General features: G+C 43.0%; 2 protein-coding genes across 2 annotated transcripts; both read left to right on the forward strand.

The window, feature by feature from the left end:
* Nucleotides 1-10,474: 10,474 nt before the first annotated feature.
* LOC125515796 (histone H2A.1) lies at nt 10,475-11,288 on the forward strand. Its single transcript, XM_048681299.1, has 2 exons — nt 10,475-10,742; nt 10,839-11,288. Exons 1-2 carry the CDS (start codon nt 10,566-10,568, stop codon nt 11,100-11,102), a joined length of 441 nt encoding a protein of 146 aa, XP_048537256.1. The 5' UTR covers nt 10,475-10,565; the 3' UTR covers nt 11,103-11,288.
* A 6,998-nt stretch (nt 11,289-18,286) lies between these two features.
* LOC125515795 (histone H2A.1-like) lies at nt 18,287-19,080 on the forward strand. Its single transcript, XM_048681298.1, has 2 exons — nt 18,287-18,558; nt 18,646-19,080. The coding sequence occupies exons 1-2, from the start codon at nt 18,382-18,384 to the stop codon at nt 18,910-18,912; spliced, it is 444 nt and encodes a 147-aa protein (XP_048537255.1). The 5' UTR covers nt 18,287-18,381; the 3' UTR covers nt 18,913-19,080.
* The last annotated feature ends 1,757 nt before the right edge of the window (nt 19,081-20,837 follow it).

The raw sequence follows: 20,837 nt of genomic DNA on the forward strand, positions 1-20,837 counted from the left end.
CGATGCCCAGGCTCTGGCCCATGCCGGCAAAGTAAGGGAGTTGGAGGTGGGGCGGGACGAGCTGAAGGAGCAGGCCCTCAAGCTTTCCAACGAGAAGAGCACGCTCAACAACGCCTTGGTAGAGGCGCAAGGAGCGATCATCAGCAGGACTGGGGAGCTCTCCGAGGCGCAAAACTCCGTCGGAGATCTCAAGCTGAAGCTGGAGAATCTCGAGAAGATGTTGTCGGAGAGCAGGGCTCGGGAGGAGATCTTAACCAGGAGTCTGGAGGAGGAGAAGCAGCTGCGGGCGAACGAGGCCGCCTCCCACCAGGAATACGTGGCGGGCGAGAACAGATGGATCAGCCGTCTGGAGGACGTCGCCGGCAGGGTCACCTCATAGTTGGCCACCATGGGGATGCCAAACGTGAGGTACGCCCCTGAGCGCAGTGGGACCGTCAACACCAAGCTGACTCTGTTCTTCGAGGGCGTCCTTGGAGCCTTGGCTTATCTTCACTCCAGCAGAGCGGCCACGTTGGCCGGGGAAGCCCGGCGACTTTGCCGGGGGGTCATGACCAAGGTCCTCACCAAGATGGCGTACTAGAACCCTGACCTCGACTTTGGTGTCGCGATGGATAGCTTGCCGGACGGTATTGACCTCACGGTGCTCAAGGAGCGCATCAAGCCCGTCATCAGCAGCATCGACGAAATCAAGAGGGTGGAAGGCCAGCGCCGGGATTAGGCATCCCGTTCTTCACCGCCGCTGCAGGTTCATGACCAAGACAAATTTCATCTTTAGTTAGAACCGCAGCAATGATGTGGTGTAATATAACTTTGCAGTACTTTTAATTTCATGCACGTTATTTCCCCGTTCAATTCCTCTTTGTATGCGCGCCCTACGTCGATTGGGTAGGCTCACCAGCGCGGAAGCCCCTAGCAGCGTTTTGGGGACGGATCCCCATGGGCCTGCTGGCTACGCGTGCTGCCGGACGAGCCACCTTTCCGCTCTGAACGCGGCCGCTCGAACTATCGAGCTTGACTCGAGTCAGAATCGAGAGCGTTGTTGATCGCGGAAGGCTACTCTGCCATTCTCGACGCAGCCGTTGAGCTGTTGAGCGGACTCGAAACAGGGCAAGGGCATTGCCGATCGTGGGAGAGCCCCCTGGCGTGCAGGTTTCTCATACAAAGGCGTGACATCTCGGGGGGGATAACCTCATATAAGAAGGATAGAAAAAATAAGGGTTCAGTGCAACTTAGCTTCTGTTTGCAATCGCTCGAGTGCTGAACTTCTGGCCTCCTTTCTTCTCCAAGGGCCACGAAGACGAAGGAGTGCTGGGCTGATTGCTAGAGCCGATTCTCACAACTGCGCCCCCTACCTGGCGCGCCAAAGATGTCGGTGGGAACGACACCTATGGGATCACGAGAATCCCTACTACGGTTAGCGGGGCGCGGGGTTGTGAGAAGAGCGGATCAAGCAGGTAGCACACAGTTTGTTTATCCAGGTTCGGGCCGCAAGGATGCGTAAAACCCTACTCCTGCTTTGGTGGATTGTATATCTGTGTTCTTGAGCTAGCTATGGGGTGTGAGGAGCTCCAAAAAGCCGAATCCTCCTCCTGGTCGCCTCGGGCCTCCTTTTATAGAAAAAAGGGTTGCCACAGTGGCACACAAGAGGTGGAAAGGGTGCAGTGATGCGAGGTTATCCCTTGCATTACATGACAAGGCGCATTTAATGCGTCTTGCTTAGGTGTCCTTGCTTTATCGGGGACGGGGGAGAGATCTGTCTCGTCCGTCGCTGCTCCTTCTTGTGTCGACACGCGCCCTGGCCAGCGATGCCTGAGATGCCACGTAGGTAGGCAGGCAGCTAAGGTGGCGCAGTGGTGGGTCTTCATGAAGATCTGCATGCCGTCACGCAGGTGCCTGCCCAGCTGGTTGGGTCAGCAGCTGCATGCATGCGGTGGTGGAGGTTTAGTCGGCATGGGCCTGATGGTGGCCCTGCGGGTGTCCTTGGCAAGGGCCTTGCCGGGGCCCCGGCAAGGGTTTTGCCGAGGCATCTGCTGTCATCCCCGGCAAAGCGCTTGCCCGGGGCCTTGTGGTCTTCCTCGGCTGGGATCCTGCCAAGGGTTGTCGTCTCCTTAGTGCGTATCTGATCTTGAATGTTTTCACAAAGATCTGCATGCCACCCCCGGGATGTTTCCCGAATCCTTGCCCCATGGGGGCAGTGGACTCAAGGGTGATTTGCTCCGTAGGTGTGGGACGAGTCGCCGCGGCAAGGGTCTTGCCAGGGCTGCTAGAACTGTCTCCCGGCAAGGATCTTGTCGGGGGAGTCCGCTTCGTCCCCTTTGCTCTTCGTGGTCTTGGCCTTGGCGTCGTTCTAGTTCTCTTGAGCTTCGGTCTTACCCTGGCTCACCTCCCTTGCCTTGCTTGGTGTGGTGGTGCTCGTGGCTCAGACTGCCCGTGCACAGTTATAGGGGTACAAAAAGTGTACCCCCCCTTTTTGTACACCGACACCCTACCTCATAGCCTCCTCTTTTCTTTCTTGACGTAGGGTCCAAGTCTCCTGGGTCTTGTTCGTTGAGAAAATCACGTTCCCGAAGGTTTCATTCCGTTTGGACTCCGTTTGATATTCCTTTTCTTCGAAACCCTAAAACAGGCAAAAAACAGCAATTCTGGGCTGGGCCTCCGGTTAATAGGTTAGTCCCAAAAATAATATAAAAGTGGATAATAAAGCCCAATAATGTCCAAAACAGTAGATAATATAGCATGGAGCAATCAAAAATTGTAGATACGTTGGAGACGTATCAAGCATCCCCAAGCTTAATTCCTGCTCGTCCTCGAGTAGGTAAATGATAAAAACAGATTTTTTGATGTGGAGTGCTACTTGGCATAATTTTAATGTAATTCTTCTTAATTGTGGTATGAATATTCAGATCCGAAAGATTCAAGACAAAAGTTCATATTGACATAAAAATAATAATACCTCAAGCATACTACACAAAGCAATTATGTCTTCTCAAAATAACATGGCCAAAGAAAGTGCATCCCTACAAAATCATATGGTTTAGTCATGTTTCATTTTCGTCACACAAGAATGCTCTCATCATGCACAACCCCGATGACAAGCCAATCAATTGTTTCATACTTTAGTAATCTCAAACCTATAAACTTTCACGCAATATATGAGCGCGAGCCATGGACATAGCACTATAGGTGGAATAGAATATAATGAGGGGGGTTATGTGGAGAAGACAAAAGAGGAGAAAGTCTCACATCAACGAGGCTAATCAATGGGCTATGGAGATGCCCACCGATTGATGTTAATGCAAGGAGTAGGGATTGCCATGCAACAGATGCACTAGAGCTATAAATGTATGAAAGCTCAACAAAATAAACTAGTGGGTGTGCATCCAACTTGCTTGCTCACGAAGACCTAGGGCACTTGAGGAGGCCCATTGTTGGAATATACAATCCAAGTTCTATAATGAAAAATTCCCACTAGTATATGAAAGTGACAAAACAAGAGACTCTCTAACATGAAGATTATGGTGCTACTTTGAAGCACAAGTGTGGCAAAGGATAGTAACATTGTCCCTTCTCTCTTTTTCTCTCATTTTTTTGGGTCTTTTCTTTTTTTTATGGCCTTTCTCTTTTTTATAGACTTTCTCGCTTTTTATGGCCCTTTTTTTATATTCCTCACTTGGGACAATGCTCTAGAAAATGATGATCATCACATTTCTATTTATTTACAACTCAATGATTACAACTCGATACTAGAACAAAGTATGACTCTATATGAATGCCTCTGGCGGTGTACTGGGATATGCAATGGACCAAGAGTGACATGTATGAAAGGATTATGAATGGTGGCTTTGCCACAAATACTATGTCAACTACATGATCATGCTAAGCAATATGACAATGATGAATGTGTCATGATGAACGGAATGGTGGAAAGTTGCATGGCAATATATCTCGGAATGGCTATGGAAATGCCATAATAGGTAGGTATGGTGGCTGTTTTGAGGAAGATATAAGGGGGTTTATGTGTGAAATAGTGTATCATATCACGGGGTTTGGATGCACCGGCGAAGTTTGCGCCAACTCTCAATGTGAGAAAGGGCAATGCACGATACCGAAGAGGCTAGCAAGGATGGAAGGGCGAGAGTGCGTATAATCCATGGACTCAACATTAGTCGTAAAGAACTCACATACTTATTGCAAAAATCTACAAGTCATCAAAAACCTCGGTACTACGCGCATGCTCCTAGGGGGATAGATTGGTAGGAAAAGACCATCGCTCGTCCCCGACTGCCACTCATAAGGAAGACAATCAAATAACACCTCATGTTTCAAATTTGTTGCATAACGTTTACCATACGTGCATGCTACGGGACTTGCAAACTTCAACACAAGCATTTCTCAATTTCACAACTACTCAACTAGCACGACTTTCATATTATTACCTCCATATCTCAAAACAATCATCAAGCATCAAACTTCTCTTAGTATTCAAAACACTCTTAAGAAAATTTTACTAATCTTGAATACCTAGCATATTAGGATTTTAAGCAAATTACCATGCTATTAAGACTCTCAAAATAATCTAAGTGAAGCATGAGAGATCAATAGTTTCTATAAAACAAATCCACCACCGTGCTCTAAAAGATATAAGTGAAGTACTAGAGCAAAATTATATAACTCAAAAGATATAAGCGAAGCACATAGAGTATTCTAACAAATTCCAAATCATGTATGGCTCTCTCAAAAGGTGTGTACAGCAAGGATGATTGTGGTAAACTAACAATCAAAGACTCAAATAATACAAGACGCTCCAAGCAAAACACATATCATGTGGCGAATAAAAATATAGCTCCAAGTAAAGTTACCGATAGAAGTAGACGAAAGAAGGGATGCCTTCCAGGGCATCCCCAAGCTTTGGCTTTTAGGTGTCCTTAGATTATCTTGGGGGCACCATGGGCATCCCCAAGCTTAGGCTCTTGCCACTCCTTGTTCCATAATCCATTAAATCTTTACCCAAAACTTGAAAACTTCACAACACAAAACTTAAAGTAGAAAATCTCGTGAGCTCCGTTAGCAAAAGAAAACAAAAGATCACTTCGAGGTACTGTAATGAACTCATTCTTTATTTATATTGGTGTTATACCTGATGTATTCCAACTTCTCTATGGTTTATAAACTATTTTACTAGCCATAGATTCATCAAAATAAGCAAACAACACACGAAAAACAGAATCTGTAAAAAAAACAGAACAGTCTGTAGTAATCTGTAGCTAGCGCAAGATCTGGAACCCCAAAAATTCTAAAATAAATTGATGGACGTGAGGAATTTATCTATTAATCATCTGCAAAAATAATTAACTGAATAGAACTCCCAAATAAAAATGGCAGCAGTTCTCGTGAGCGCTAAAGTTTCTGTTTTTTACAGCAAGTTCAACAAGACTTTTCCCAAGTCTTCCCAACGGTTCTACTTGGCACAAACACTAATTAAACACAAAAAACACAATCAAAACAGAGGCTAGATAAATTATTTATTACTAAACAGGAGCAAAAATCAAGGAATAAAAATAAAATTGGGTTGCCTCCCAACAAGCGCTATCGTTTAACGCCCCTAGCTAGGCATAACAAGCAAGAATAGATCTAGGTATTGCCATCTTTGGTATTAGGAAAGAAAAGAGCAAACTTGCTATATATAGAATTAATCCTTCTATTTTGATAAAGCACATGGCTATTAATGGTAGAAGAAATATTAAGCATGTTACGGAAGTTTGTATCTAGGCTAGCCTTTATCTCTTTAATAGATTCATTTTGGTAAGAGAGCAAAAGAGATGTAGATTCAACTTTCTCATTCATGGGGTGCCCAAATATAGTTTTCATTTGTTCATAAGTGTCTACGACATCCCCTTCAAGGAAACCTTCTTCAAATATAGAATCTAAGACATGCTTAAAAGAAGAAGGAAGGGCAATATAAAACCTTTTTAGGTAAACTTCGATTTGATATTGAGGAACATAGCTAGCCCTGATCCTTAATAGTCTATACCAAGCATCTTTCAAAGATTCATCAAGTAAATAACGAAAAATTCCAGAATCATCTTCATCAAAATTATTAAGACTCTCATTGATAACTTCGGTAGGTTTTTCCATAGTATCCTTATTTATAAGTTTAGCGAGGATAGAGGGGTTGTCCAAAGTACTAAAACTCTGGAGAGAACCCCCAACCCTTTTTGATTCAGACATAGCGGAAGAAAGGCAAGCGGAAAGAGAGGGAGGATAGAGAGAGAGGGCGAATAAAATGGCGTAGAGGCCCTTCTTGAGGTAACGCCTGATGCGGCCGATGAAGGAAATATGCCCTAGAGGCAATAATAAAGTTGTTATTTATATTTCCTTATATCATGATAAATGCTTATTATTCATGCTAGAATTGTATTAACCAGAAACTTAGTAGATGTGTGAATACATAGACAAACAGAGTGTCCCTACTATGCCTCTACTTGACTAGCTCGTTAATCAAAGATGGTTAAGTTTCCTAACCATAGACATGTGTTGTCATTTGATGAACGGGATCACATCATTAGAGAATGATGTGATGGACAAGACCCATCCTTTAGCTTAGCATAATGATCGTTTAGTTTTATTGCTATTGCTTTCTTCATGACTTATACATGTTCCTCTGACTATGAGATTATGCAACTCCCGAATACCGGAGGAACACCTTGTGTGCTATCAAACGTCACAACGTAACTGGGTGATTATAAAGATGCTCTACTCGTGTCTCTGATGGTGTTTGTTGAGTTGGCATAGATCGAGATTAGGATTTGTCACTCCGTTATGTAAGAGGTATCTCTGGGCCCTCTCGGTAATGCACATCACTATGAGCCTTGCAGGCAATGTGAATAAAGAGTTAGTTACGGGATGACGCATTACGGAACGAGTAAAGAGACTTGCCGGTAACGAGATTGAACTAGGTATGATGATACCGATGATCAAATCTCGGGCAAGTAACATACCGATGACAAAGGGAAGGACGTATGTTGTTATGTGGTTTAACCGATAAAGATCTTCGTAGAATATGTAGGAGCCAATATGATCATTCAGGTTCCGCTATTGGTTATTGACTGGAGACGTGTCTTGGTCATGTCACATAGTTCTCGAACCCGTAGGGTCCGCATGCTTAATGTTTGATGGCGATTTGTATTATGAGTTATGTGATTTGATGACCGAAGTTTGTTCGGAGTCCCGGATGAGATCACAGATATGACGAGGAGTCTCGAAATGGTGGAGAGGTAAAGATTCATATATTGGAAGGTTGCATTTGGACATCAGAATGGTTCCGAGTTGTTCGGGCATTTTTTTGGAGTACCGGGAGGTTACCGGACCCTCCCCCCCCCCCGAGGAAGTTAATGGGCCTTAGTGGGCTTTAGTGGATAGAGGGAAGCAGGGCCACGAGGTGGCACGCACCTCCCCCTGCCTAAACCGAATTGGACAAGGGGTAGGGGCGCGGCCCCCTCCTTTCTTCTCCTTTTCCCCTCCTTCCTTTCCCTCCGGTGGGGTGCCCCAATAGCACAACAGACAATCTCTTAGTCGTGTGGGGTGCCCCCCCTCCACAGTTCAACACCTCGGTCATATCGTCGTAGTGCTTAGGTGAAGCCCTGCGTCGGTAACTTCATCATCACCGTTGCCACGCCATCGTGCTGACGGAACTCTCCCTCGTCCTAAACTGGACCAAGAGCTCGAGGGACGTCATCGTGTTGAACGTGTGCTGAACACGGAGGTGCCGTACGTTCGGTGCTTGGATCGGTTGGATCGTGAAGACGTTCGACTACATCGACCGCGTTACTAAATGCTTCCGCTTTCGGTCTACGAGGGTACGTGGACACACTCTCCCCTCTCGTTGCTATGCATCTCCTAGTTAGATCTTGCGTGATCGTAGGAATTTTTTTGAATTACTACGTTCCCCAACACTAGACCCACCCGTTAGCTTAGCATATGATCATTCAGTTTATTGCTACTACTTTCTTAATGTCAAATACATATTCCTATGACCATGAGATCATGCAACTCCCGGATACCAGAGGAATACCTTGTGTGCTATCAAATGTCACAACGTAACTGGGTGATCATAAAGATGTTCTACATGTATCTCCGAAGGTGTCTGTTGAGTTGGCATGGATCGAGATTGAGATTTTTCACTCCGTGCATCGGACAGGTATCTCTGGGCCCTCTCGGTAATACACATCACAAGAAGCTTGCTAGCAAATTGCCAAGGAGTTAGTTACGAGATGATATATTATGGAACGAGTAAAGAGACTTGCCAGTAACGAGATTGAACTAGGTATAGAGATACCGACGATTGAATCTCGGGCAAGTAACATACCGACAGACAAAGGGAACAACATACGTTGTCATAAAGGTTCGACCGATAAAGGTCTTCATAGAATATGTAGGAACCAATATGGGCATCCAGGTTCTGCTATTGGTTATTGACCAGAGAGGTGTCTTGGTCATGACTACATAATTCCCAAACCCGCAGGGTCGCACGCTTAACGTTCGTTGACGCTAGAGTAGTATTGTGATATTTGATGAGTGGTAACCAAATGTTGTTTGGAGTCCCGGATGAGATCACGGACGTCACGAGGAGTCTCGGAATGATCGAGAGGTAAAGATTTATATATGAGAAGTCATATTTTGGGTTCCGGAAAAAGGTGCAGTTTTCTCGGTATTGTATCGGGAAGCTTCCAAAAGGTTCCGGAAGATTCCGGAGGGGTCTGAAAGTCCACAAGTGGGTCGACCATGACCCAAGGGCTAGCATGGGCTGCGGGAGGCGCCCTTGCCTTATTGGGCTAGGCGCACCAAGTCCTTAAAAGCCCATGTGGCTAGGGAAGGCAAAAAAGGAAGGAGTCATCGAGCCTACGTGTTCGGCACTAGATTGGTTGGATCGTGATCGGATTGCGAGGAGTACGACTACATCAACCGCGTGATAAACGCTTCCGCTTAACGGTCTACGAGGGTACGTAGACACACTCTCCCCTCTTGTAGCTATGCATCTCCATGGATAGATCTTGCGTGAGCGTAGAATTTTTTTTTTGTTTTCCATGCAACGTTTCCCAACAGATACGTCTCCAACCCCTGCTAAGGATGTTAGCGAGGGTTGCCTTGATTGAGAAAATCATTTGCAGAAACACCACCATACATCAATATCAGCATACAACAACAACACGGTCATACATCATGTGGAAGTGAAATTACCTTCAGTAGTAAGAGATCAGAGGGAGGGGGCACAAGAGATGGAGCCCATCATCTAGAGATGGAGATGGACGAAGAAGGATTGATTTATCTAGAGGTGGTTGAAATAGCAAGTCCTAGTCAGGTGTAGGTTGAGTTGTTGACGGCTGGATACCGAGTCAGGGATGGCGGAGATTGGGACCCGACCGGGAGGGGGGGTCGTACACGGACTAGCGGGTGTGGTGGCGGCTGAGGGACCGTGAGGCTCGAGGATCAATGGTGTCTTAGGAGCTCGGGTGTGGCAATGTAGCTTGGGGACTATGTCAAAGGATAATGCACAATCCGCTCCATTTTCATCTCACAAAGTCACATGAATCACGCTAATCATTAAAAAGATAACAAAAGTAACATTAAACACAAAGTTCAACAAATAATAGTAACATCTCATGCGCTGTAAGAGTGAAAAAAAGACAAAGGACCAGAGTAATGAAAGTAGGCAAAAAACAAACAAATGAACAGACTAATGAAAATAGGCTCATTAATAACAAGGGTTAACAAAAAATCCACACACAAATGTGTCATATACATGTTCACCCAGCTCTTTTTAAACATACCATTGACATTTTTTAGATGCTATATATAGAAACATTTCACGCACCCAAGCAAATCAACTTCTTTATTACTCGCATGATTCATGATTGTTTTCCCAATGTGAAACAACTTATGACGACATTGACATTGGCCATACAATTGTTATCCTTACCCATCCTTATTTTTTCACTCCACAGACTGTACAACGCATATACCTTCCATTTCTTAAACTTCAAGTTTCTAATCAATTTGCCAAATTTGAACATTTTAGTCTATGGAGTGATGAAACTGAATATGGCCAATACCCGATGCTAAATTGTTGATCCACACATGATGAATGGGCTTACTACCAAAAAAAAGTGATTAGCTACAACAACAAAATAATGTTATACATATAAGCAGATTCGTCTCAGTGAAAAATCAATTGGCTGCAAGATAAGAGTGGATTTTTTTTGTACAAATGATGCACAAAGACAATCATCAAGTGGTTAAAAAATCCCTACTCTCTGATTGGCCGATTAGACCCTCACACGGATCGTGCCCCCAAACTGATCTCGACCGCCCGCACCCCGCAGATCCAACGGCTGGCGCACCGCATCACGCGGATCGCTCCCCCCGCCAGCGGCGCTCCCGCCTCCCGATAAAACCCGCGCCCACGCCAGCGTTCCAACACACAAGCTCAGAGCATTCCGATCTAGCACCGCCGCCGCAAACACCACACATCGAGAGTCCTCGTCGCCGGAGAAGTAGTAGCAAGCAAGATGGCCGGAAGGAAGGGCGGCGACAGGAAGAAGGCGGTGACCAGGTCCGTGAAGGCCGGGCTCCAGTTCCCCGTCGGCCGCATCGGGCGCTACCTCAAGAAGGGCCGCTACGCCCAGCGCGTCGGCTCCGGCGCCCCCGTCTACCTCGCCGCCGTCCTCGAGTACCTCGCCGCCGAGGTATGCCCTGATCTCTCCCCTCCTCGAGCCTCTGTTACTCTGTTCTTGCCCTGTTCGACGGATGACTGACTGATCTGGTTCTTGGTTGAATCTCAGGTGCTGGAGCTTGCCGGCAACGCGGCCAAGGACAACAAGAAGACCCGCATCATCCCGCGCCACCTGCTGCTCGCCGTCCGCAACGACCAGGAGCTCGGCAGGCTGCTTGCCGGCGTCACCATCGCCCACGGCGGCGTCATCCCCAACATCAACTCCGTGCTGCTGCCCAAGAAGTCCCCCGCCGCCGCCGAGAAGGAGGCCAAGTCGCCCAAGAAGAAGACCTCCACCAAGTCCCCCAAGAAGAAGGTCGCCGCCAAGGAGTAGAATTCCCCATAGCATAGCCATTGTTGCTTAGATCCATTTCTCGTGGACAAGATGAGCAGTCTTTTGGTTAGTTAGATGAGTAGTCGTTCTGTCCTTAGATTCGCTGAGCAAGGGTGGCATTGTGTCTGTGATTTCTGTAGGAATGGCTAAATATGCAATCGCTCAGATCTTAATTCTCTTGCTCTATCTATGATTCCTGTTAATCCTTGCTTCCTGTGCTGTTTTATCCTAGTACTAAATTCTCGCTTGTATCAGCTGAAAAATTCCCCAATTCTTTGCTCTCTGAATTATGGTGCTCAATTGCAAACACTGATTGTAAATTCCTTATGAAGATCAACACAATCATATTGCTATTGAGCTGCAGAGAAAAAATTCGCACCTCATGATCAGCTTTCTGTTAGTCAGCATCACCATCTTAGACTTGCTCAAGCATGTACCAACGAACCACAAAAGGCCATGCCAAGACATTTCTGGAGTTAATTTTGCCTTGATCTTTCCCTCTGTAGTTGAGTTCTTTACATGTTGCATTCACAGGCCAAACAAATTCTTCCGGTTGGAGTTGAGCCGGCCGTATGCAAACTGAAGTTTGGGGAGTCAGGTGTACGTAACAAACCACAAACCAGATTTATGAGCCACTGGCCAGGTAAGGTACTAATTTAGATTGACCTAAAGCAGAAACAAACATTGAGGAATTAAGATAGCAACCATGCTCATGTAAGAAAACTGATATAGTGATGTTTCACCTCGTTCCATCAATAAAAATATATTTTCTGAAAGTAAAATTGGTAACCACCATGGAAATACAACAGGTACAAATCTCAGTAAAATAAAACTTGGAATTGAACACATTGATTCTATTACAACCGATTCTCCACTAAATCGCTTGCGACCAAAACTAGTACCGAGTCCAGGGAAGGTCTTGTGCTAAGGATATAGGTTTTGTGTACGCTTCTCTTGTTTTTCATGCTGTTTCCATGGGTTTATATGGTTTCCCATAAAATTTTTCTGTTTGTTACAATTTTCTTTTGCTGAATTCCATTTTATTGTTTCATTTTTTTCCTCTATTGTCTCTATTTATTTTTCCCATTGTCTTCTTTTGAAGTTTTCCTTTTTTACTTTTTCGTCGACTTTCTCTTATTTGTTTTTGTTTTGTCTCGGATTTTTAGTACTTTTTATAAATACATTTTTTAAATACATATTTTTTAAAATAAAAACATGAACCATTCTTAAAATGGCACATGCATGTTTTGTAAAATAGGTGATACTTTATGAGAAAACTTTTCAAATGACCCATCACTTTTAAAACATAAATTTTTTTTCAACACATCAACACTTTTAATAACTACATGAATAACTTTTAAGAAATACAATTGTGAACACTTCTAGAAATTAAGAACATTTATTTTAAACATGCAAACTCTTTTTCGAATTACATTAGCACTTAAAACAACTGAACATAAATCACAAGAACACTTTTTAAGTCTATTTGGATTTTTTATGTGTAAATTTATTTCAACATTACAGTATCACTTTTTAAAATATGTGAACACTTTCTTGTAACTTCATGAACATGTTTCAGAATGGAGCAAACATTTTTTTTAAATGATACTATATAAAATACATGAAACATTTATCAGCTTACTTTAATTATAGTAAAGAAATGCATGACCACTAATTAAAAAAATCTTTTTTAAAACCTACATGAACATTTTTTTAAACATACAAATATGTTTTGAAAGCCACGAGCATTATCAGATATATTTTATAAAATTACATAAAAAGTTCATCTGTGTGAAAAATTAGTAGCACACATATTTTTATTTTTTTAACTTATTATTTTACATTGTACTTATAAAAGCGACAAAAAACATAAAACCATTGGGGGTGAAGAGACTCACTCACGCTCGGCCACTCGCATCTGGTACTCAGTTTTTTTTCTCTATGTATGGACTCAACTACTCCCTCCCTTCCATTTCTTTTCGTAGTTTTAGTTCAAATTTAGTTCTTACCAATTAACTATACCTTCGTGTTGCACACATGGGCTAGTCCAAAATAGAACATTCGCTGGCGGCGCACGTGTTGAACACTATACCACCATTGGCGCCTACTTGTAATTATGATGCTCAGTTGGACGGTGGCCCAATAGGGATTGCTCGCTCCCTCTGCCCAATGTAACAGCGCCATTCGCAAAGGCTATATCTCTGTTACTGTTTCTCTAAAAAAATACATTTCTTTTTTTTGCAATGAAAAGGGAGTTTTATTCCATATTTATTGGGTTACAATCAAAGAGGCAATAATTCCTCAATACATGGAGGTGTGTGACCTAATCACACCTCGGTGACCTAGTCGATCTGTTGCACTATTTTTATCTTGTCTAAGTTTCTGAGGATGTAGCATGTACTCACCTCTGGCGCTTGGGGTGCTCACATCTTAGTGGGCCAGTTCATTGAACCCATTTTGGGGCGGTTCTCACGATTGGGTTTTAGAACCTTCCTTGCAGTTTTTTATTTTTGTTTTTCTGTGTACCAAATACAGTACATGAAAAACATTTTTCAAATACATGTTATGAAAACAAGTTAAATATTTTTCAAAAACATGTTGACTATTTTTTGAATGGATGAAGCATTTCTTTAAAAATAGATGAAGAATTTTCGTACAATATATAAACATTTTCTGAAATATAGGTTTGAATGTTCTTATCACTACATTAAAACTTTTTGCAAATTCATGGGAATTTTTCCAATGATACGAAACAAAAAATTTAAACTATGTGATCATTTTTATTCATTGTATAACCATTTCTTAAAATTTTCATAAACTTATTTCTGAAATGTGTGAACAGTTTTTTAAATTTCACAATTTCTTTTGAATGCAACGATTTTTTAAAAGATACACATATGTTTTTTCCATTGTTCAAACGTTTTAAAAAACGGTAAGTACATTTTTTTGAAACACACAAACATTTTGAAATTGTCATGACCATCTTGTTGAATAGTATGACATTTTTAAAAAATTATGCAAACAATTGTTTTATATTGTGTTAGCTAATTGTTGAATATATATATTGTTGTGTTTTCAAAATCATAAAAAGGTAAAAAAAACAATGAAACAAATGAAACTAACGAACCTAACACTTTTGGGTCGGCCCACCATACGTCGTGCTTAAGGCAAGGTGCTGTTGGTCTTGTAGAAGCGAGAGAAAGCATCACACTGCCCAATATAGAGCATCTTCAACTGCTAGGAAGAATTATATAGCGCTTATTGCGAGAAGTTCGGAATAAGTAGGGTCAATAGTTCAACATTTAGGTCGTAACATTTAGCAATAAAAGAATCTTAGACCCAACAAGTGCTTTCCGAACCACACCAACCAACCTGGATTTTGATTCTTTTTTGTTATTCTAACCGGATATAAAAACCATAAAGATTGTTTCCAGCCGAGTACCCATATGACATAAGCGCTCTTGGGTGGGGTGGGCCCTCATTCTCCAGGTATTTGAGTGCACGTCGTACCACGTGGTTGGTACACTAGGCGAATAGATACTTACTTTAAGGATTTGGCACCTTTGCTAGACGGAGAGTAAGTGACTTCTATTAGCACCGGACCATCGAGTCGAATTTCTCGTGTCATGTGCCTAGCCTCACCATTAGCGAAGTAGCCGACTCATTAAACCACTTTTTGGGACGGGAACGCATAGAAAGAAAAGAAAGAAACAAACCAAATGAATAAACGAATGAACTTACAACTGGGCCAGCCCACTAGGGAGCGAGATATAGCCTCTATCCCTGACAGGACCTCCTATTTGACCGGAGGCAACTGTCCATGCGTGTGTTGATGGGCCGACTCATTAGCATTATGCTGTAGCAAGCCGGAAAGCAATAGAGTTTTCTTGATGATGTATCGTAGCGAACCGATGAACTGTAGAAAACAAGTGTATTATATGTAGCGAGCCAATTTATCTTAGCAATAGATGCACTATATCGACCGGGATAATGTAGCAAGCATTTTTAAAATATTGAGAACATTTTATTGAAATTGTGAACAATTTTTGAAAACACAAACAATTTTTAAAATGCTGAACAATTTTTGAAAGATTTGATAGTTTTCATTTTTAATGATTTTTAGCAATTCCATTCATTTTTGAAAAAACAAACAATTTTTAATTACAAAACTTTTAAAAGAATATGAACATTTTTCTCAAAATTTGAACATTTTTTAAGTTCCATTTTTTTAACGATATGATTTTTAAAAAAAATTCTAAACATTGTATTTAATAACAAGGATGGATTGTCATCTAGCTACTGCCATGTACCCATAGTCCAAAGAAAACTACTCATGTGAAATTATGGTAGTAGCAAGGTTTATGTTGATGGCTGCCGTGATGAATTCCCTCATGGAGAGTATGGGAAAATGCATATAGATTGGATCACGACGGGACATAGAGGTGTGGCTGTGAATTGTTTGCCTCTATATAAAATCGGTGTTTTCGTGCAATTATAAAGGTGGATGTGCCGAGAGGTGGTGGAGCGGAGTCCCATGGGGCCCACGTGGACACCCCTCGCATCGTGGGGCTCATATGACTCTCCAAGCGGGGCTAGGTGCCTCTGGAAGCTTCTGGACTTGAATCATTTTTGGGAATTGCCCCCTTTTTTGAGCTTGTGAAAATTGATTTTACTTAAAAGCCACAAAACTACAGAAAACATCATATTGTCCTTGGACCGAATTAATAGGTTAGTTAAAAAAAATTGGTGCTAAAACTATGGAAAATAACGTAATTATATTATGAAACAAGCGAAAATTATGCACACATCTAAGACATATGAAAAGCACTCGAGTGTAAATACCAAGAATTCGCGACAAAATCAGGGAACCTCGGGATGGCTGTGAGTACATATGGACTGAATTCGTTTGTGAACTAGCACATCACATAACACATGGCGTGTGTTTGTATGGTTATACAGCCCCATGGCTCTACATAAAGTGGAAGTATATACACACATGGTTATGCTAATTCAAGGGCCGACACAACCAAGGAACAATATTAACTTGTATCTCCAGCTATTGAAGGATGATGTACACATCATGGGCTGCTGGAGGGGTCAATACCTGGGATGCCAACGAAGGGGATCATTTCCCTGTAAGAGTTGTGTTGATCACGATGGTGCAACGCTATCTTGGTTATGTATATGTCTCCTGCAGGTATGCCATGGACACTGCAAATGTGTTACATGTATGGATGATACAACTTTTGACGAGACATCAAAAGCCAGCTCTTGCAAAATTGTGTTTATGGGGCGTTGAAAGTGGCTTCAGAAGGATGAAGTGGATAACTCGCAAAGATCTATTCGACAGTAAAACTCAAGACCGATTAAAGTCGCATACAAGAAGCGGAGAAAAAAAGCCACCATATGTTGAACGACAGAACTAGTGCCCTGAGTCAGGATAGAAGCAAAAGGCCCATAGAAGTCATTGTTAACAGTATGAAAAAGGGAGTCTGCTTTTTGGGGCTTGTCGCATTGGATAGTCCTCGATACACCTCGTTGTCTTGATGTCATGCAGCTCACAAAGAATGTCTGTGAGAGTTTGCTTGGCACATAGTTTGACATGTCAAAAAAAGAAAAAAATAGGTTGAAGGCAAGATAAGATTTGGAAGACCTTAGTATTAGGGCTGAGTTGCACGCACATCATGAGTAGAGGAAACAGTCACGTGCAATTTTTCTTCTTCCAAAATTCAAGGATGACAACTCCCTCCCCCTCCCCCACACACATTCGCTTTACTCTAGATGAGAAGGAGCCTAGTCAAGTCTTCAACTGTCTTCAAGGTATCAAAGTTGGTTCCACTTACTTAGGGAGTATCTGCATACATGTGCCGTTAATGGACAAATGTTCAGCGGGACGAAGTCTCATGATTGTTGCGATCATGACACAAATACTTCCGTTTGTTGTCAGAGGCGTAACAGATAAGCGTATCCTCAAAACACTTCTTGTCCTATGTAATTTTTTTGATATTATCTCTCAAAAGTGATCAACTTAGAAGTGCAAGGCTACAGGAGGAAAACATTATCATATTATGTGAGCTTGAGAACTACTTCCCACCCGCACTCTTTGATGTTATGGTTATAATCCCCAAGTGCAAAGACTATTGCAACGCTTCCCAAAGTGGATGTGGTACATATGAAGTGTCAATATCACATAGGTGCTAAAGGTAGGAATCATATTCTCTCAAAGTTTCATCTGACACAGACATAGTCCTGCCTATAGTAAATGTTGTTTTACCTGGACTTTCTACTAAAAGATACTCCCTCCATTCTTAAATATAAGTCTTTTTTAGAGATTTCAACGCGGACTACATATAGAGCAAAATGAGTGAATCTACACTCTAAAATATGTCTATATACATCCGTATGTATTCTTTGTTAAAATATCTAAAAATACTTATATTTAGAAACAGAAGGAGTAGTTTGCAAGTTTCTGAGAGGGCGAAATGTGGGGTAGTGGTGGAAGGTGTTGCAAAATTGTTGCTCACCAATTGTCTATGATATCGGATCGATAATCATACATTTTCCAGGTTCATACGCAGGAGAGGCCTATGCTAACATGCAGTAACATCCATTGACATCATGTTCTTATTGATAAACCTTACAAAGCATCGTATGAAGAATTCATTAAGTTAAAGCCCAACCATAAGATCTATGGGTCCCGTGTATCCCATATGCATGAACTCTTATACTCACGTGAAAGTGATAGCATTGCTTTGTCGATGAAAAAAAATTAAGTGTAAAATTCGGAGGTAACATTTGTCGCTCGACTTGTTTTTTTTTTTTTGGGTGTAAGTCAAAATGTTCAAGCCTTTACCCTAAAATTTCGCAAATAGCATTTTGGTGTGACAATGAACACATCTATTTTTTTTACATTTGCAAAATTACATTTTGTGTGCGCATGCGCGTATGCTCAGTAGAGCCGAATTGGATTTCTGTGAAAAAAACATGCATATATATGGCGCAGAAAGTGAATCAAGTGCTAAAACAAAAGCTCTGCGCTCTGATTGGTCGGTAGGACCGTCCCACGGATCGCGCTCCCCTACTAATCTCCACCGTCCACTACGCGCAGATCCAACGGTGAGCGCAGCATGTCACGCGGATCGCTCCCTCCTCTGCTTCCCAATAAAACCCGCGGCCACGCCGCCGTTCCAACACACAAACTCAGAGCATTTCCATCCAGCGCAACCGCCGCCAACACCACTCCTAGAGAGTCCTCTCCGCCGGAGAAGCAGCAAGCAAGATGGCCGGAAGGAAGGGCGGCGACAGGAAGAAGGCGGTGACCCGCTCCGTGAAGGCCGGGCTCCAGTTCCCCGTCGGCCGCATCGGGCGTTACCTCAAGAAGGGCCGCTACGCCCAGCGTGTCGGCTCCGGCGCCCCCGTCTACCTCGCCGCCGTCCTCGAGTACCTCGCTGCCGAGGTATGCGCCGATCTATCCTCTCCGCGAGCCTCTGTTCTTCCCTCCTCTTGTCCCGATTGACTGATTTCGTTGGCTTTTGAATCGCAGGTCCTGGAGCTCGCCGGCAACGCGGCCAAGGACAACAAGAAGACCCGCATCATCCCGCGCCACCTGCTGCTTGCCGTCCGCAACGACCAGGAGCTCGGCAAGCTGCTCGCCGGCGTCACCATCGCCCACGGCGGTGTGATCCCCAACATCAACTCCGTGCTGCTTCCCAAGAAGTCCCCCGCCGCCGCCGAGAAGGAGGCCAAGTCGCCCAAGAAGAAGACCACCACCAAGTCCCCCAAGAAGAAGACCGCCGCCACCAAGGAGTAGCCGTCGTCCCCATAGCCCAGCCATTGTTGCTTAGATCCATTTCTCATGGACTAAGATGGGATCCTGTATGTAGTGCCTGCTAGTCTGTAGTGCCCGTCAGATTCGTCGAGCAAGGGTGACATTGTACCTGTGATTTCTGTGAGAATGGCGAAAGATCCAATCATTTCAGTGTGTTGTTCTATCTATGGCTGCAATGATTTCAATCCCTTGTTCTACATATGGCTGCAATTGATCTTGCGAATACTTGCTCCCTGCGTATGCGTCTGATGATCTGAAATTTTCCTAGGATTCAGTTCACTTCAAGCTTATTCCTACCAATCTGCAGGAAACTGAATCTATGAAGAACTGCACCTAGGATTCTCAATCATATTCCACCTCTCCCTTCGTGGCAGCTTATAAATTGAGCTTCAGAATTCCTGCAGTAAAACATTTCAGTTTAGAGCTTGACCATGCCGAAACATTTTGCAGAAATGTAACCTTGATCTTTCTCTCTGTAGTTGAGCTGGTGACATGTTGCTTTGTTCATGAGCCAAAAGAATTCTTAAAGTTGGAGTTGAGCGGACTACATGCGAACTGAAGTTTGGATAGTTGTTTGATGCAGGTAACAAACCACAGACCTGACAACATCTTGGCTGCTACTAGATGCAAAGTATAATAACTAGCCAGACGAGGTGCTGATTTTGTAATCAGATAAAGCTGAAACAGATACTATTGAGGAATTTAGAATTAGTCAGGCCCTTGGAATAGAATTAACACTTGACGATTCCCAATCATCCTCCACCTCTGTCTGCGGCGCAGCCTATAGATCGGTGCTGGCTCTAAATTGGACAAGTAATAAGCAAGATTCTTCAGAAGTACTGCAGACAAACATGGCAAATTAGAGCTTGATCATGCCGAAACATTTTGCAGACAATTGATCGTTGATCTTTCCCTTTGTAGTTGAGCTGGTTACATGTTACTTTGTTGGACAAAATAATAATTCCAGTTGGAGTCGAGCCGGCTACATGCGAACTGAAGTTTGGATAGTTTGATGTAGGTAAAAAAACACAGAACGTTTTGGCTGCTATAGATGCAAACTACAATAACTAGCCAGATGAGGAGCTGATCTTGTAATCAGCTAAAGCAGAAACAGATATTGAGAAATTTAGATACTAGGATCAGTCAGGCCCCTTAAAACGGTCCAGTAGAAAATTGTTCTTCACCGGAGTGCACAAGATTTCCTGGGTAAATAAGCAAGTTAATGTTGCATGGCGGGAACAATAGTAAGAAAGAATTTCAGTAAAACTGACGAATAGGGAAAAAATAGGTTAAATGCAGAGTGGGTATTCCGTATATCCATCTGTTATTTTTTTTTATTATCAAAAATAGGCCCAGTGGCGGGTTAACTTTTCTCCATTCTGCGTTCCCCATTGAAATTTTAAATTTGTTGTGGAAAACAGGCATGTGGTAATTTTGAAGTTCGGCAGATGATTGTTTAGATATTTTCCGCTTTAGGAAAACAAGCTAGGAAAAACAATTTAGATGTTTCATTCTAGCTAAAAGTTTTTTAAAGGAGTTGAAGACTTTTCAATATTTCTGCATATACTGACAGTCCTTCTCGTTTGATTCTGGTTTGATTTGTGGTATGAAACACTTTGTGAACCGGCATGAGCTGTGATTCTGGTTTGATTTGTGGTATGATTGTGAATCTGGTTTGATTTATGGTATGATTGAATGTGCTCATACCACTGCTCGTCTTCTGTTTTGTTAAATTTATGACTTGTGTCCGACTTCTTCTATTTTGTGGTATGTGTGGACAAGTTTGCAGACGCACTTTGTATGAGTATGAGTGCTCGTCAGTCCTTCTAATAACTTGGTCATGTGTGGTCTCTAGCGATATGAGCTACACTGCGACCGAGGGCTGTTGTATCACTAGTCAACCGATG

Source organism: Triticum urartu, chromosome 6 (assembly GCF_003073215.2).
Source record: "Triticum urartu cultivar G1812 chromosome 6, Tu2.1, whole genome shotgun sequence".
Lineage (NCBI taxonomy): Eukaryota > Viridiplantae > Streptophyta > Magnoliopsida > Poales > Poaceae > Triticum > Triticum urartu.

Excerpts from the sequence above, each read along its gene's own strand:
- LOC125515796 (XM_048681299.1), top strand. The coding sequence starts at position 10,566 with ATGGCCGGAAGGAAGGGCGGCGACAGGAAGAAGGCGGTGACCAGGTCC. Across the intron at positions 10,743-10,838 it reads TCGAGTACCTCGCCGCCGAG|GTGCTGGAGCTTGCCGGCAA; the intron begins GTATGCCCTGAT and ends GTTGAATCTCAG.
- LOC125515795 (XM_048681298.1), top strand. The coding sequence starts at position 18,382 with ATGGCCGGAAGGAAGGGCGGCGACAGGAAGAAGGCGGTGACCCGCTCC. Across the intron at positions 18,559-18,645 it reads TCGAGTACCTCGCTGCCGAG|GTCCTGGAGCTCGCCGGCAA; the intron begins GTATGCGCCGAT and ends TTTGAATCGCAG.